At 41.7% G+C, this 19262-nt stretch overlaps 1 protein-coding gene across 4 annotated transcripts in view; it reads right to left on the minus strand.

Moving 5' to 3' along the window:
* Window positions 1-19262, minus strand: part of irag2 (lymphoid-restricted membrane protein) — a 156201-nt gene that overhangs the window by 13114 nt on the left and 123825 nt on the right. For 3 of the 4 annotated variants that reach the window (XM_048610271.1, XM_048610269.1, XM_048610270.1), the window contains exons 29-35: window positions 18574-18661; window positions 8985-9039; window positions 8838-8865; window positions 7079-7219; window positions 5677-5808; window positions 5188-5335; window positions 2128-2174 (exon numbers count right to left, since the gene is read on the minus strand). In XM_048610271.1, coding sequence (XP_048466228.1) covers window positions 2128-2174; window positions 5188-5335; window positions 5677-5808; window positions 7079-7219; window positions 8838-8865; window positions 8985-9039; window positions 18574-18661 — 639 coding nt within the window. The remainder of the gene's footprint in view (window positions 1-2127; window positions 2175-5187; window positions 5336-5676; window positions 5809-7078; window positions 7220-8837; window positions 8866-8984; window positions 9040-18573; window positions 18662-19262) is intronic. The other variant, XM_048610272.1, reaches the window with a different exon arrangement.

The raw sequence follows: 19262 nt of genomic DNA on the forward strand, positions 1-19262 counted from the left end.
GGAGATTTACCAGGATGTTGCCTGGACTGGACTTTCAGTAATGAAAAGAGATTGGACAGTTTTTCTTAGAGCAGAGGAGATAGAGAGGGCACATGATTGAGATGTATCTAATTATGAGAGGCATAGAAAGGATAGATAGGAAGAAATCTTTTGCCTTGATCAATAACCAGTGAACATAGGTTTAAAGTAAGGAACAGAAGATTTAGAAGAGGGAGGGGGAAAAAAAAACAAACAAAAAAAAACTTTACACCCGCAGGGTGGTGGGAATCTGGAACTCACTGACTAAAAGGTTGGCACAGGCAGAAACATAATATTCAAGTATTTAGATTTACACTTGCGATGCCAAGGCCATGGGGTCAGATGCTGGAAATAGGGCTAGAACAGTTAGATCGTTAAACTTGATTGGTATGGATGTAATGGGCAGAAGAGCCTCTCTCTGCTTCAGATTTCTATGATTCAAGGAGAAGAATGAATCAAGATCGCACAGCCAGGTAGAAAACGGAAGCTAAAAATCAAGCATTTGACGAAGAAGAGCAACACTAAGAAAGGTTGCCATTTTACAACTTCTGTTGGCCAACTTGGCAATGTATCTGAAGCTTTTAGAGTTTACGTGAGCAGTCAAAATTGACAGGAAGAGTTGGGACACTCAGCATCACTGGGAATGTTTTCCCTCAGGGATTTCCCTGAACAGCCTATGTAACTTCAGGGCAGTGCTTATAAATGCCAGAAGAAAGGGGAAAGCATGCACTGTGTTACAAGGTGGCTGTGCATCAAAAGGTTTTCACCAGCTATGAAAGGTGTCATATAAATTAAAGACATCCTTTAACAGTATACTGTTATATCGACTGGGTTCTCCTCAGCCACTTTCAGTTAAAGAGGTTGGTTGCTGCTGTGTGTCCTGGGCAGAGTGTCCAAGTTATATCCCACAAAGGAGAGAATCATTCTCCAACTTTCCTGAGGAATTAACAGTCCGAAGGGAATCACCATCATTCCCCTTTTCTTTTAAATCAAAGTGTAGTCAGTGTTAATATTTTCAAATGTTGAAGGGGATAGTTAAGCAGGGACTTTGCAAAAGAAGAAATTGCAAACCATTATCTGCAAGGAGTGTCTTGGGTCTTGTCTGCTCGCCTTGTACTATGGGAAGTGCTCAAGAATAATGCAAACACTTTAGCTGCCTGTCATTGTCTATCCATCATCGTCGACAGATCACAGAATCTCCACGGTGCAGAAAGAGGCCATTTGGACCATCAAGTCTGCACTGACCCTCCAAAGGGCATCCCACCCAGATCCACCATCCCACCCCTGTAATCTTGCGTGGAGCTTTTTCCATGGCTAACCCACTTAACCTGCACACTCCTGGACACTGTTTTTTAAAGACACCAATTTTTAGCATGGCCAATCCACCTAACTTGCAGATCTTTGGACTGTGGAAGGAAACCTACGCAGACACAGGGAGAGCGTGCAAACTCCACACAGACAGTCACCCGAGGCTGGAATCAAACCCAGGTCCCTGGTGCTGTACCTCCATGTCATCCATAATGAGAAGCATAACCAAGTTCTATTTGGTTGGTGGAGGGGTTAGTTTTGACCAAAACACTCAGGAAAACTTTAGCTTTGAACTAATGCAGAGGAATCATGCTCGGAGTGTGGACAAAGGGCCCCAGTTTAAAGGTTCTATCCAAAAGAAGGCATTCCCCCACAATGCAAGTCTGGACTATGTGCTTATGGATATTTTCCTTATCACCCTTTTCTGAGATGTATTACGCACCTGCCAGAGCAGGCAGGACTTCAAAGTGGGCCACCTGATCCAGAGGAAGGGAACTACTACTGTGCCACTCTAGGATTGTGAAGCACATGAAAAAATTGCACAGGAACAGAGAAAGCACATGTCGAGAGACAGCTACACACAGCATTTTCTAAAAGGAGGCTGCGCAGGTATAATGGGCTAAACAGCCTCCTCCTGTGCTGAGAAATCCTACAACATAACCAACAACCGCGGTGGCTTTTTGGTCACGTGTCTGCAAAACGGAGGCCTGGTGTAATAAGGCCTTCTAGAGGGCTTGAGTTTCAAGCACTCATGTAGCTGTTTTGGGGCAATAGGTTTTGCAACCACTTGTGAATACTTACTTTGCCAAATGTATGCGTAGAAAGGAACTTTTTATTTTGCAGCTCATCTGAAAGTGAATGACACCGTAGGTCAATAAATATAAATTCCTTCAGAGTTTTATCAAAATGCCCACCATCTTTATGATCATGAAATGCAACACCACTCTATAGCATTGGGTTAGTGCACTTCATACTTTCATTACTGCCTTAAAGTGCTAAGTTTCAATAACTGAAGTTTTGATCTCGTGTATATTAATTGCTTTTCATCAGTAACATAGCTTTTAGGGATTACTTTACCTTAACGAATGAGAGTTACCCAATCTTCTCTTGAGAATCCTGTATACCTCAAACTTTTCAGGTTGGCACTATTACCAAATTCTCCCCCGCATCTTAAACCATTCAGATTTGGAAGTGCCATACATTGTCATGTAAATGTCAACCTTTCAGACCTATGCTTTTGGCAAAAAAAAAAGAAACAAAAAAAAACAAAAAAAAAAAAACTCGGGGGTCAATGTTTACACCAATATTTCTTTTGAGCAGATAAAACTCATGCCAGTTCCTTGGAACTGCTAAAAATGACACTGGTTGCTGGCCATGGTCCTGAATTCAGTAGGCAATGACGCCCCCAGAGACTGTCTACTGGAATTTCTGGTGTTTAAATGAGAAAGGTGCAAGTTTGAAATAGACTTGCTAAACTGCTCCCATCAACCCCATTATCAAACTAGTACAAGGCTTATGAAAAATGAAGGACTGTGGGACTAAACCTTCAAGGGTCAATTCTGACACGATCAACTATTTCCACCCCAGTTACTTTATTGTCACTTGATCGAAGTCCTGGAACATTCTGCCTAACCTTTACCAGAAGGACTGTAGTGGTTTGAAACAATGCTTCTTCATCGTTTTGACATGGACTGGTTTTGCCTGAAGGGTTTGTCTTTGTGTTGTGTAACCTTCTCAAGAATGTTGGCTTCTTCTGTGATGACCACATCCCAAGATGGGATTTAAAAGAAAAGAAACCCTTTCCAATGTATCTGCGAGTTAGAAATCACTCCATAGTTCAATCCAATATTGTATCCCAGTGACTTACTTGCTCTATTTACAAATGAACCTCTCAAGTCCGGCAAGATTCTTCATGCAGAATAATATTTTCCTTTCAGTATATGTGCTTTTCAGAATCTGATTTGGCAAATGAAAACCCAAATTTAAAATTCATTTTTCACCTTGCAAACTTAAACTGTGTGAAGAGATCTCCTTTCAAAAGCCAACTTAAGGGGTGTAACACATTCACCACTTGGATAGCTCGGTCTCATCATATGTCATCAGAAACAATTAATTGCCCCTTGGTCCTATCACTCACTCCCCAGCTTCCCTCCCGCTTCCTGATCTGTTAAATATCTTTGTTTGGCCTATTGTCAGTCAGTGTCAACCTCACCTTTTTTCTTTTCTGAAAAATCTTTGCTCTCGCTTCAGTAAGCTTCCTTTCAAACAGTCTAACACTGCTGAAACTTCTTAGCTACCCGAAAACACACCACTTAAGCCTGTTCTGACTACTGTCTGTTCGATAATTATTTCCTGATAATGTGGGGAACAGGGACGCTAAAGGTACTGGGCCTTCAATCTGTGCTCTCTTTCAAAGATTCTCCAACCCGTGGTCCCCTCAGCATCCTCTCGCCTTCCAGTATCAGGAAGTGATGTTGCAGCTTTATAAGACTTAGGTTATGCCATACTTTCAATTCTGGTTGCCTCATTACTGGAGGCTTTGGGAGAGGGTGCAGAAGAGGTTTACCAGAATGCTACAAAAACAAAGTTGCTGGAGAAGCTCAGCAGGTCTGGCAGCATCTGTGAAGAAGAAAAAGAAAAGAAAAAATCGGATATAACATTTCGGGTAAGGTGACCCTACCTCAGAACCCCGAAATGTTAACTGATTTTTTTCTTCACAGATGCTGCCACATCTGCTGAGCTTCTCCACCAACTTTGTTTTTGTTCTTGATTTACAGCATCCACAGCTCTTTTGCTTTGTATTTACCAGAATGATGCCTGGATTAGAGGGTGTGAGCTACAAGGACAGGCTGGATGAACTAGGGTTGTTTTCTCTGGGAGTGGCAGAGGTTGAGGGGTGACCTGATAGAAGTCTATACGATTAGGAGATGCATAGATAGGATTGACAGAATCTTTTTCCCCTGAGTTGAAATGTCTATTAATAGAGGGCATGCATTTAAGGTAAGAGGGGGAAAGTTCAAAGGAGATGTGAGGGACAAGTTTTTTTTTAAACATAGAGTGGTAGGAGACTGCAATGCGCTGCCAGGGGTAGTGGTGGAGGTAGATATGATAGGGGCATTTAAAACAGGCTTTTAGATAGGTGCATGAACATGCAAGGAAATGGACCAAGGGCAGGCAAAAGGGACTAGTTTAACTTGGCATCATGTTTGGCACAACATTGTGGGTTGAAGGGCTTGTTCTTGTGTTGTTCCTATGTTAATATGGATCTATTCTAACTTCCTCTTTTCATTTCCATGAGTATCGAGGTCTAACTTCCAAACATGTCCTCACACTCTACAAATGGTCCAAAAATCAAAAGGAGGTTAAGCAAGAGAACATCAGAATTCTCCAGTAGTATTACAGCCTGCATTATCCTCCCTTTCCCAGCATCATTCTTCACTACCAAACACACTGATCCCAATACACTGGGGAACACTGAACATGCAAGCTCAGGAAATACGCAGTTGCGTGTTATTTGGTCATGAGGGGCAAGGAAGCAGATTCCTGCAGATACACAATTCCAGCAGATTGCTATATGATTAAGAGCAACAGATGACTGAGCATTGTGAATAAAATTTCTGCAGTTGTAGTGGAGGACAGTTGAACTACATTCCCAATAACTGCTCCACTTAAAACAGCACAGACAGAGATAGAACCTAGGACCTTTCATCTCTGTGGTACAGCCATCCAACTAGCAACTCCTGTAATAACTGTCAAATGCAGGTACCTACCAAACATTGGTCTAAAATGGTTCTTGGAAACAGCTTGTTTTGGCATTTTAAGAAATTATTGCACTCAACTCCCAAATGGTGTCAACCATACCTTGGATTTCTCTGAATGAGTTGCCGGCATTGCCATTCTGAAGAAGCTGCTTCATTTCTTCCAGTTCTGTGTGCTCCTTTGCGTACATACGCTTCAGATTTTCAACATACTGGATCATAACTTCAACAGCCTTGCTGACCCGCATCTCCTAATTAGCAATAACATTCAGTGCATTGGTTACGCAACACATGTAAAACTACACACACACACACAATTTCAACTTTAACCGGCACGGGAGCAGGAGGAAGCTATTCATTCTAGAGTGATGGCAGCAGAAATTAAACTGGAAATTGGACTGCTGTGTTGCAGAGAATGTACCAGTTGTGTGTTTTTATTTTAAAAAAAACCATCAAAGCAAAAGTAGAACAGCGTGGTATTTGCATATTACACAACAGCATGCAACTGTTGGGTGAAGCTGAATTTTGAGACACTAGCCAGCACGGTTGGCTTTGACATGGATCACGGACACTAAGACAACCAAATGTTCACCTGGTGAATGGCTCCTAACATTTCAGCCCGGCTGGCCACTCGGCTGATCGTCTGTGTGAGCATCTCAAGACTTTGCTCTAGTTTCTCAAAGGTCTCCAGCAATTGCTGTTCTTCACACAGAGGCTTCACTATCTGAGAGGAAAGAAAAAGAACATTGGGACAGGCCATTCAGTCCATCAATCTCTCTCTGTCATTCAATTAAATCATGGCTGATTAACTATTTCAATGCCATTTTCCTGCAGCACCTCCATATTCCTTGTTATCATGAGGTTTTTGGAGACCATTGGTTTCTGTCTTGAACATGCTCGTAGATCAAATCTCCACCGTGCTTTGGGCTTGACAACTCCAAACATTCACCATCCTGAGTGAAGAAATTCCTCCTCATTTTAGTCTTAAATGGTTTGACCCTTATCCTGAGGTAACGTCCCCTGGTTCCAGAATCACCAAGGGAAACATCGTACCCATATCCATGCTGCCACACTTTGTAAAAAATGTTCTAAATTCCAAAAAGAGATTGCCTTTCACTCTTTGAAACTGCAGGGAATACAGTTCCAGTTACCCCGGTCTATCCTCATAAGACAATCCCACTGACGCAGGGATTAATCTGTTGCACTCTCGCTACAGCAAGCATATTCCCTCATTTGGTGGGGAGACCAAAACCGTTTACAATGCTCCAGGCAACATCTCACGAGGGCTTTATACAACGGCAGTAAGACATCTCTACTCCTGGACTCCAATCCCCTTGTGATGAAGGCCAACAAACCACCTGCCTTCTGAATTTCTTGCTACACCCAAAATGCCAGTTTTAAAATAACCCATGAACAAGGATTACATCAGACACCCATATTTCCCAAACCCTCACCGTTTTGAGAAACATTTGGCTTTTTAGTTTTCTCAAGTTACTTTGCATTATATTTCACATGCCATGTTCTAGCTCACTCATTTCGCCTGTCAAATCCTCCTGAAGCCACCTTACAACTTATGTTCCAAGCCAGTTTTGTGATCAGCAAATTTGAAAATATTATTACTGATCCTCACATCCAGCTCATTTATAGAGATTACCAATAGCCATGACAAAAGCACCAATCCTTCTGGTATCCCACCAGCCTGCCATTGGAGTGGGTAATGGTGAGGGGGGCGGTGTGGATATCAGAGTGAGAGAGAGAGAGATGGGGAGCGATGGGGAGACAGACAGAGACTTGACAACTTGGGTAAGTCAGTGAAAGGCTAAATTTTGCAGGTCACTAATGTGCCCGCATTTGTTCAGCACTTAACATGGTGCGAGGTGCAACGCAGAGAGCACATGCTGGAATTATTTTCTTGCGGTGTCTGAGCGGAGCACAGAAATGATGTCGTGGAGCAGGTAATCAAACTCTGGTCACTCAACAAACTCAGTGCTGACCTGCAGTGCTTGGTGACATTTCTCAATCTCTTTCTTCAAATTTATTTCAGCTAAATCTCTGGATCGCTCCTCCAGCCGCAATCTCTTATCGAGAGTAAAGATGTCGCACTTGAAAGCTAACGAAAATCGGAGAAATTCAGCCTGCAAATGAGAGAAAAAGTTACTTGGAATGTTAAAGTTATGAGGCACGTTTCTGTTGAATTCATGTGCATGGGAATGGGAGTGAATGTGGAAAGTGGGTGATGATCAATTGCCATATTATCTCCCAGCTCCAAATAGCTCTGCCCCACACCTCTCTCCTGAAATGGCCACATGTACATTCTACCCCAGCCTGGTACTGGAAGAGATCTACCCTGCCCAGAGAGTTGCACTTTGAGCAAGAATTGAAAGCAGAGACCCTTTTTTGTCCCAAAGGGAAGCATAAATGATCCGGGGTCTCTGAATTAATGCAGGAGATTTTTTTCCTGTTGTCTTGGTCTACATAAACAACATTGTTGAAGATCCAAACTGGTTATTAGAGTCATTGAGATGTACAGCACAGAAACAGACCCTTTGGTCCAACTCGTCCATGCCAATCAGATATTCTAAATTAATCTAGTCCCATTAGGAGGGAAAAAAGGGGACACGAGATAGCTTTGGCAAATAGGGTTAGAAGGAGAATCCAAAGTGTTTCTATAAATACATTAAGGACAGAAGGGTAACTAGGGAGAGAATAAGGCCCATTAAATATCAGTAAGGCCACCTCAGTGTGGAACTGCAGGAGATGGGAAGGGATACTAAACAAGTATTTTGCATCAGTGTTTACCGTGGAGGAGGATAGGGAACCTGGACTAAGAAATAGTGATACCTTGAAAAGTGTCCGTATTACAGAGGGTGGTGGTGCTGGGTGTGCTGAAACGCATAAAAGGTGGATAAATCCCTGGGACCTGATCAGGTCCACCCTAGAACTCTGTGGGAAGCTAGGCAAGTGATTGCTGAGCCCCCTGCTGAGTTATTTGTATCATCAATAGCCACAGGTGAGGTGCTGGAAGACTGGAAATTTGCTAATGTAGCACCATTATTTAAGAAAGGTGGTGAGGAAAAGCCAGGGAACTATAGACCAGTTGTCTGTAGTTGTCCATTGTTGTGCGCATTCAGTGTGACCCAATTAATAGTCACAGCATCATAGAAACAGAGTTGTCGATAGCACAGGATCTTCATGTTATAATCAATCACCACATTAAAAAGACAGTTCTTTCCCCATACTCCTCCTCTTGCTGGCATTCCCTCCACTTTACCCACCCCCTGACCTCCGATACTGTTTCCTACAATTAAGCTGGGCCTCCACTTCATTGGGTGTGGAACACTTGAGTAAACGGGGCGCTATGTAAGTACAAGTCTTCGAACCCAATTTGATACACAGATGTAGGAAAGAAAAGGACTTTTCGTGTTGTTTTTCCTTCATAAACATCCAACAACTTTGCTTCGCTTGTTCTCTGCTTCCAATTTCTGGGAAAGTAGTCTTCAAATCCTGGAGATTCCAGAAGAATCCTAGACACTTGTCCTCCCCACAACCCACAACCCCCACCCCCCCCCCCAACTCTCACACAAATATTTTGGCCATCTTTCTCTAAACAGACACATAACAGGAATGTGCAGAACGTGCAGGAGAGTTACTTACAGATGTCGAATAGCGAGCTTTAGTCTAAACATGATGATTTTGGAACATTTCAATATTGACATTTTACATAAAACTAAATAACATACAATCCCAACTTACCTCCATGTCCTGTTCAGTATTCAAGGTTCTGTGGTGAGGGGGATAAATGTACAAAGACCTTCAGTTTTTGCATATTCCACAATTTCAAAAACACACTGAACAACAGGTTGAACAACGAAAAGGAGTTGAGACTGTATCAAGTTTTACCTCTGTAGGTTCAGTAGATCTTGAATCTTACAACCAGGAGACTGATAATTTGCTGCTGAGAGATCGACAACGCATGTTACCATCTGACACAAATTACTGGCATCAGAAATCAACCCACTGAAACTAAAGGCTACTTTCCAACTCAATCTTGCCATCTCAGAGTTCACTCCAATAAAACCACTTCATTAAGATTTTCAATTACCTGCCTGTTTTATGTACTTTTGGAAGCACAGAAAGGGAACAAAGTCACAATTGTCCAAGGTGTCTGCAGCATAGAAAGGAACAACTTCAATCAGATCTCAAAATCTATGCAGAAGGTAGCCTTACTATGGGATCAGGAAGTAGTGAGAAAATAACTACAGCCCCGAGGGAAAGGGACAGATGCTGATCACTGGAAAGGAGAGCAGGATTAGTATGTGAAGCAAATGAGCAATCTCCAGTTTCTGACAGTGATTAGCTCCCCTATTTAAGTATCCCAGCAGAGGACCCCATTCAGAAGGCAAGCTAGATCTCCAGGAGTTCTAACAAGTGGTCAGCCATCTGTAAAACTAACCTGTTCCTCCCTCCTCACAGATGGGACCTGACCTGAAGAATATTCCGATCATTTTCACTGTTTTTATTCTCAGACTTGCTTTGGTCGTGGATTTACCCTCGATCACCAAGGTCTGGGATGTCCTAATGATGAGTTGCCTACTAACTCCCTCTTTATCTCCAACATCCTGCAGAGCTCCCTTACAACTGACCAATTGATGCTTGGGGTTGGGGGTGGCGGGGGGGGGGGGGGGGGGGGGGGTTGGGGGAGAAGCGTCTTAATAAAAAAAGTTACTTGGAAAGAAGGCACATTCAGAACTCTCTACCATTTTCATACACAGGCAGCAGGCCACAGATACCTCCCTCATCATGTTCCGTTAGCTCAGATATCCACCCTATATAACCAGTGTAATACAATCGGATATTCATTTAGTAAGCCGTGGTCTCAGATACACATATCCCATTACAGTATTAAGATTTACCAATTATAATTTGTTCTTAAATTCAGCTTCCAGCATTAGGCAGACATCCAAGTTTCAGAAGAGGTGGCAGGAGTGGGGAGACAGGAACATTAACTCCCATCCTTTCCAATGGTTTAGTTAGAGGTGGCAAGGGCATGTAATTAGGCCACTTAATGAGCACTTAAGAGCTTCATCACACTGTATGGTGTCTCGGTCAGTGTGGCAATATACCTTTAAGAGACATGATATATGATGGTATTTGACCTGAGGACATAAAGGTCTCAGAATCTATCTTCCCCTGGGATCACTTGAAACATGACACAATACTGAAAGCATACTCTCATTTACAACTTAATTAGCTTGATGCTATAAACACAGACACTTATCTGCCGGTGAATGTCATGTTTATACATGACAGTTAGCTGCTACTTCAATACCCTGATATCCAAATCTAGTTTGTTATGTTATGAAAGATAACATCATCCTTGCTGCATCAGGTAAAACACTGTTAGAAGCAAACTCACATGATCACTAGTTTTAACCTCAGTGTCGATGCCCATACCCCACAACCTTTCCCTGCATATTCCCTGCCGCCACGAACAATCTGCAGTCTGGCTCACTTGCCAATCCAGGATGTCATCCTGGCAGCTGCTGTACCCTTAGAGTGACTCTATCAAGAGCAGCTGGCCGGTCTGCGAGGTGCAATTTTCACCCTCAGACCGTAACACACACAGGAACATAGGTAGACCATATGGCCCATCCACTTTGCTCTACCATTCTATGAGATCATGACTGATCTGATAATCCTCAACTCCACTTTCCTGCCTTTCCTCCATAACCCTTCATTCCTTTTGTTAGGAAGTGGGGGGGTTGAACCCCTCTGGGGCTTGTGTTTTGGTTTAATTATCAATCTGTTATAAACAGGAGTAGAGGTCCCCCTTTAATAATTAAACCCGAAACACCCAGAGAAGCTCACTTCAGCTAACCTGTTAAAAGTGGTTAAAAGAAAGAAAATCCCTCATGCACTTTATAAATGGTAACAATTTATTTATTAACCTAAACAGTTAAGAAATTAACCGAACTACTAACAAATTGAACAATTTCCCCCCAACTCCTAACTATTTCTTAACTGAGCAAAATTCTACTGGAATGCTGTTCAAATAAACACAAGTCCCACTAATATAAAGCCAATGAATATGACAACAATAAATTAAAACTTAATCTCTCCAGGTTTGCACAGACTGTGTCATCTGGAACATGCTGCCTTCTCCAGCCTCTCTTTTGTTGATCTCAAGTCACAAACGTCTTTCTTCTGCTGATCTTGCTGTCATGGATATTTTCTCTAGAATTTCCTTTGTGAGGACTCTTAAGCTAAAACAAAAATGCCGTAGTACCTATGAAGGTTCTTTTTTTTTAAAAAAAAAAAGGAGAGCTTAACTTTTTTGTTTTGAGAGTGTCAAATTTATTTCTCAGATGGCGGATTTACTTTTGCTTCAGATGGCTATTGGCTCTCCCTGATTTTCCAAATGTCTTCAATTTTACACCCTTGGTGACCTATCCACTTCTTTACAATCAGATTGGTTCTAGATTGTCAACACCATCAGATTTAAATTTGATCGGTTTTTTAGTATCTAAGGGCTTGGTTTAAATTGATTGGCAATGCTTGAAGAGACTTGTCGTCTTTATAAAAATGCTGTTTGGCTGTTCGATACAAAATGTTTCAATTCGGGAGCACTCTATGCACCTGCACTTTAAGCTGCTGTGCAGGCATCCAATTTAGCTCTAAACACCAAAAAAAAAAAAAACAACCCATCTTTTACAGGGACGACACAATGCTTTCCCCCTCCGCTTTTCATAATTTTACACACCAACTTCGCAACATTTCCCCCCTTAAGAAAAATAATGAGCCATCATTATGAAACGATGGCTTTTTTCACTCTAAATCCTAACACCATTATCATGAGATATGTAGGTCAGTAATCTAAAGTTACACATTTCATACAAATTCTGCATTTATATACACACACACACACACACACACACACACCATAGAACTGTACCAATTCTATCCTATCTACACATTTTGTTTAAATCCTGCGATAACTCATCTGCAATAACATTTTTACGACCCTCAACACGTACAATCTATACATTAAAAGCCTGTAACATAAGACTCCAATGAAACAGTGTTGTATTTTCCCAAAAAAGATGAGCAGTTTGTGGTCTGTATGCACAACTGTCCCCCGAAACATTGATGTTTATGTTACAAACAAAATGTTGTATGGCCAGTACCAAACTCAACAACTCTTGTTCAATGGTGGAGTATTATCTCTAATCAATATTGGGTTTCTTTGAAAAATAACCAATCGACCTTTCAACTCCATCATTCTCCTGCATCAACACAGCTCCAAACACACTGTTGCTGGCATCAATAGCGACTTTAAAGGGTTTCAAGAAATTTGGTGTGGCTGAAACTGGTGCGGTGGTTAACACTGCTTTTAAATTCTCACATGCCTCCTGGCATTGTTCTGTTCACTGAAATTTTGTGTTCTTCTTTAGTAAATCTGTCAGTGGCACCACCACACTACTAAAGTTTGGCACAAACTTCCACTACAATACACTCAGCCCCAAAAATCAAAGCAGCTCTTTCTTAGAGGATGGTCTTGGAAATTCCTCGATTCCCTTCGTCTTCACGTTCCTCGGGGTCATCCTTCCATGTCCGATGTTGTGTCCCAAGAATACCACTTCCGCCTTCGCAAATTCAGTTTTTGTTAAGTTTATAAACAGTTTTGCCTCCTGTACTGTTTCAAAAAGTTCTAACGAATGCACCATGTGATCTTTCCACGAACAGCTAAAAATCACTAAGTCATCTATATAGACAGCACGATTAGTTAATCCTGCCACAAACTCTGTTCATAAGTCTTTGAAGTGTGGCTGGTGCATTCTTCATTCCAAAGGGCATTACTTTAAATTGATACAGCTCGTTTGGGGTTACAAATGCAGAAACTTCCTTCGCTCTCTCTGACAAAAGTACTTGTCAGTAACCACAGAGTAAGTCTAACTTTGAGAGAGAAGTGGCTTGTCCAACTTTGTCCACACAGTCCTCCAGCCTTGGAATTGGGTACGAGTCTGATTTAGTTACAGTGCTGACCTTCTGATAATCCATACAGAACCATTGAGTAGCATGAGGTTTGGGAACCAATATGATCAGCAAACTCCACACATTTTGACTCAGCTCGATGTTGTCTTCTTGGAGCATCTCTTTTACTTCCTTCTGTACCTGTGCAGCTTTAAGAGGATTAAGCCTGTATGGGTGTTGTTTCATTGGAACAGCATTCTCTACTTCAACCTCATGTACTGTATTATTAGTCATCCCCATCCAAAAGTGTGAAGTGATTCATTTTGGAAGGTCAAATTTGAATGCAGAATACAGGGTTAATGGCGGGATTCTCAGTAGTGTGGAGGAAGAGGGATCTTGGGGTCCACATCCATAGATGCCTCAAAATTACAACCCTATCAACTTGGGTAGCAAAGAAGGCGTATGGTGTGTTGGCTTTCAATGGCAGGGGAATTGAGTTTAAGTGCTGCGAGGTTGTCTTGAAGGGATCTCCTATCACTGGTATCAGCACCAATACTTTATCCCCACAGCCAAACATCCGAATTTTAGATTTCTTATCATCTGCTTCTTGCTTCTGAAGATGGTACAGCATCTAATGATGTTGTCTAACTAATTCTCCCACACTGTTTAATCTCTGTCACCCTTCAGGTACATAATACAACTGTGAGATCTCTGATTTCGGATCCATCAACTTTTCCTTAATTAATTTTAAAGGCCCTCTTGCTTAGTGTCCAAATATCAACTTGGATGGAATAAACCGTCACTTCATTTGGGACATCTGTAATGGCAAACAACATAAATGGGAGACCTTTATCCCAATTGTTTGGGCAATCCTGGTAATTTGCCCTCAGCATAGCCTTTAGTGTCAGATGCCACCTTTCCAATGCTCCCTGGGATTCAGGATGGCATGCACTTAAACTATCCATGACCACCTCAAATAATTTAGCAGTAAAATTGGACCCTTGGTCTGACTGAATCTCCCTGGGTAGGCCATAATGGGTAAAGAAAGCAAGCAACTCCTCCACAACGCTTTTTGCCTTGATGTTCTGTAATGGAATGGTCTCCGGAAACCGGGCAGACTTAGCAAATACTGGTTCCCACTTTTGGTTTTAAGGAGGGGACCTACACAATCAATAATAACCCACATAAAAAGGTTCTTCACATGCAGGAATTGGCATCAAAGGTGCTGGTTTTATTACTGCCTGTGGCTTTCCTACTATTTGACAAGAATGACAGGTACGACAAAAGTCAACCACATCCTTACGCAATCCAGACCAATAGGAATGCTTTTGTATTTTAACCTGAGTCTTCCTCACATTTAAATGACCTCCTACCTAATTCGTGTGCCACCCATAATACTTTCCATCTGTATGCTTCCGGCAACACAATCTAGTGAACTTCTGCTCCTTTCTCGTCTGCACTAACCTGCCGAGGTCTCTATTTTTGCATTAGGATTCTATCCTTAAGATAGCAACACTCGGGAATACATTGATTCCTTTCAGAGTAGGCTTTATGATATAGATTTTTATTGTCTCATCTTTTTGTTGTAACTTTTGTTGTAAACACCTCTGCCTGATCCTCTACCTGTTCAGATTTTTCCTTTACCATTTTATCAAACAGGGTGTCAGCTAACTGGACCTCAACTCCTTCATCTTTCTGTTTTGTTTTTCCTTCTTGCTGTAGCTTATGACTGTGGGATCTTGTTACCACAGAGTTTGGAAAAATTTCTGGTTATTTTTCTTTTAACTCCTCAATTCCCTGGTTTTCCTTTGGCTTCTCCACTACAATGGGCATCACTTTCACTTTGGATCTGGCTAGGTCGTTTCCAAGAACAAACTGTATTCCTGGAATAGACACTCTTTCAATCACTCCCATTGTCACTCCCCAGTCTTGACCGGACTTTCCAGCCTGATCTTACACAGGGAATTCTAAATCTGTCCATCTATTCCACAGATTACCATTCTCTCGGGTAACATTTCAGAAGAACTGCAAATACTTTCATCTCTTACTATTAGAGACTGACCAGCTCACGTATCTCAATATTTTAACTTCTTTACCTTCTCCCCCCTGCTCTTCCTGAGTAAACCTGACCATAGAGGTGGAGATGGGGCACCATCTCACCATATAGCCTGTAATTAGGCTGTGCACTGTCCTGCAGCTCCTCGACTCCTTTTGGGATTTCCTTCACTATCTCAAACTAATCCCACTTGTTTAGCATCTTTTACTACATCCTTTTTCCCTGAGCCTTTCTTACACCACCACCACTGTGACTTTGTGTGTCTCACCTTATTACAGTGAAAACACCCGAGGCCTTTCACCTCCCTTTTCACCCTCTTGGGTTTCTTTTTTCACATATGGTAAACTGTTCCCAGTGTGATCTACTTTGTGTTTTTCATTGGAAGATCTCCCTCTTTCCCTATTTCTATCCCTCACAGAAGGAAATTGCTGTTGGAAGCTAGATTTCGATTTATACACTAATATATATTCATCCGCCATCTCTGCAGCTTTTCTTGCTGTTTGAACTTCTGTTCAATGAGTTCTTATCGTCTCTGGAAGTGAGTTTTTAAACTCCTCCAGCAGAATAATCTCTCCAAGATCCTCATACGTCTTTTCGATCTTTAAAGCTCTCACCCACCTTTTGAAGTTGCTATATTTAAAACTCTTTCAAACTCAACACAAGTCTGACCTGGTTCCTTCTTTATGTTTCTGAACCATTGTCTATATGCTTCTTGTACCAATTCATAGGCACTCAAAATAGCCTGTTTGACATCTTTATAATCTCTTGACACCACCTCTGACAGCACTGCAAACACCTCACTAAACTCCTACCAAGTTGGTAGGCAGAGCAACATTACCCATGCAGTCTCTGGCCAATACATCTGCCTAGCAAGTTTCTCAAAGGAAACAAAAAATGCTCCTAACATCCTTTTCATTGAATTTTGGTAATGTTTGGGCATATTTCTATATCTCCCTACTAGGCTATTGGCCACAAAGAGTTTGCTCATCCTCACTTCTATCTTGTACTTTTCCTTCTGCCATTTAAGTCTTTTTGCTTCAAGTTCCAACTTCATCTTTTCCGACTCGAACATTCTTTCCATTTCTTTTTTTCTTCTTTTTGCCCTGCTAAGAACCTTCCCTCGCTTTATCTTCTAACATGGCTCTTCTTTCCCTTTCTCTTCTAACTCCAGTTGTCTAATTTTCAGTTTAATTTTTCTCTAACTCCACTGCACTTGCCTATTTCTCTGGTATACCTAAATGCTTGACCGACTGTTACAATTTCATCTTTCCTCTTATCCCTAATTAAACTCAATTCTAGCCTGTTTGCTAAATCTAAAAGTACATCCTTCCTCTGTCTTTCTAAACTCTCCTGGCAAATTTGGGAAGCATCTTCATACCCCAGAACCTCTTTAGCAACGTTAAGGCCATTTCTCTCACTTTTGATTTAACCAATGACAAGTAACTGAAATTAAACAGATTTTTTTCTCACCGAAGTTTTATTTAAAGATCTAAGACTCTTAAACGCAAGTCTGCTTATCCATTCAGATCCCATACATGAACCAGCCAGATCCCAAACTTGAGCCCCCAACCTGTTAGGAAGGGAAGGTCGAACTCTTCTGATAATTAAACCAAAACATAAGCCCCAATCAACTAGTTATGACGGGAGTAGAGGTACCCTTCTAGTAATTAAACCTGAAATACCCAGAGAAACTCACCTCACCTCGCCTAATCTGTTAAAAAAAAGTTAAAAGAAAGAAAACCCCTTATCCGCTTTATAAATAACAAGCAACAATTTATTTATTTAACCCAAACAGTGAAGAAATTAACAGAACTACTAACTACCTGAACAATTCCCCCTTAACTCCTAACTAAACAAAATTCTACTGGAATGCTGTTCAAATAAACACAAGTTCCACATATACAAACCCAATTATTGAGACAATAAATAAAAACTTGATTTGTCCAGGAAAGCACAGACTGCCTTCTCCAGCCTTTTTTCTGTTGATCTCAAGTCAGAAGCATTTCCAATGCCAGGATATCTTTTCTTAGATAAGGGGACCAAAACTGTTCATAGGTTTCCAAGTGTGGTCTGACTGGTGTCTTGTCTAGTTCTAGCAATACCTCTCTATTTTATATTCCATATCCTTTGAAATAAAGGCCAGCATTCCATTTACCTCCTGTGTTACCCAATAAACTTGGATACTAACTTTTTGAGATTCATGACGAGGGACACCCAAATCTCTCCATGTTGCAGATTTCTGCAGTCTTTCTCCATTTAAAGAATATTCAGCTCCTCTACTCTTCCTGTCAAATTGCAAAACCTCACATTTTCCCCACATTGTATTTCATCTGCCACATTTTTGTCCACTCACTTACCCTGCAGATTGTGGTGTCATCCTTAGCACTTGCTTTTCCATCTAATTTTGTGTCATCCGTAAAGTTTCCTATAGTACATTTTCTTTCCTCATCCAAGTGATTGATATATATTGGAGACAATTGTGGCTCCAGGACTGATCATTGTGATACTACACTTGTTACAGGTTGTCATCCTGAAAACAATTTGCATATCCCAACTCGGTCTTCCGTTAGTTAGCCAGTCCTCCATCCAGAATGGCAATGGGGGAAGCTTCTGGAGAAAACAGCTCACAAGGATGCAGAGACAGAGTCAGAGAGCCATACAGCATGGAAACAGGCCCTTCGGTCCAAACAGTCCATGCTGAGTATAATCCCAAACTAAACTAGTCCCACCTGCCTACTCCTGGCCCATATCCACCAAAACCTTTCTTATCCATATATCCATCCAAATGTCTTTTGATTGTTGTAATTGCATCTGCATCAATCATTTTCTCTGGCAGTTCATTTCACCTATGAACTACACGCTATTAAAACAAAAAAATTGCCCCTTGTTCCCTTTTCAAATCTTTCTCCTCTCACCTTAAAAGTATGCCCCCTAGTTTTGAACTCCCCCAACCCCAGGGTAAAGACCTTGGCTATTTGCCTTATCTATATCCCTCAACATTTTATAAACCTGTATACGGTCACCTCTCAACTTCCTATGCTCAGTTCAAACAAGTCCCAACCTAAGCAGCTGCTGCCTATAACACAAACCCTCCAGTCCTGGCAGTATCCTGTGAAATCTTTCCTGAACCCTCTCCAGTTTAATAATATGCTTCCAACAACAACTGAACCTGGGCCAACACATCATTCAGTTTGTACCCATGCATAAAAGAATGCTTACTTTTGGGCTACAAACCCTCAGCCATCTTTCAACATCAATCTTTCAACCACTTTTCTTTCATCTCTCTCTCTCTGACCGAGCCTTTGGTCACCTGCTCGCCTCAGTATTGAGCTTTCTCAGATTATTCTCTCGTGAAACAGCTTGGGTCCTCAGTGCATGAACACAGAAGGCTAATGCGAGCCTCTTGTTGGAACAAAAAGAGAGAACGCTGGAAAGACAAGAACAGGTACTTGTAACCCTTACCTTGAACATCATGGAGTGGTCTGGAATGGACAGCTTGCAATTCACTTGGGCTTAATTCCTCTACAGCCACAGAACCTCGAGTAGCTTCCTAAGTGTGAGAGGAGAAAGACGTCAATGGAGATTACAGTGCTCTCCAATCACACAGCAAGCAACAGTAATTACTATGTGAAAACAAAGCTATTACAAACACAGGCATCCTTCCAACCCATGCTATTATCAACACCAATAAGGCATTTGGCTCAGGGGAGAACACAGCGGGGGTGTGTGTGTGCGTGCACGTGTGTCGGGGGAACAAGGGGGCAGGAGACGGAGGAGCGTTCCATGTTTTCAACATCAGGGGGCTTAGAAAGTTGCAATGAGAACACCTCAAAAACAAAAAAACAGCACCAACGTTTGCTTGCTCACATTCTTTAGAATGCATGAGGATCTGTCTTTTGGTTTAGGCTGTGACAAAAAGTTTGGAAAGCTCTTCACAAAAGAACTGCAAGAAGGTCTTCTACAGACCACTAGATCTGAGAAAATTGAATCTGACAGAGGTACAGGGTGTACCCTCCTAAGTCCATACAGAGACCAGCACCATTCCTGCAACTAAGTGGCACTGTCAAATAAAAGGGAGCAGGACATAGCCTAACCAGAGGACACAGATTGAAGGAAATTTAAAAGAACCGAGGGAAGACGAAAACAATCGT

This window comes from Rhincodon typus, chromosome 22 (assembly GCF_021869965.1).
Source record: "Rhincodon typus isolate 14 chromosome 22, sRhiTyp1.1, whole genome shotgun sequence".
NCBI classification, from domain to species: domain Eukaryota; kingdom Metazoa; phylum Chordata; class Chondrichthyes; order Orectolobiformes; family Rhincodontidae; genus Rhincodon; species Rhincodon typus.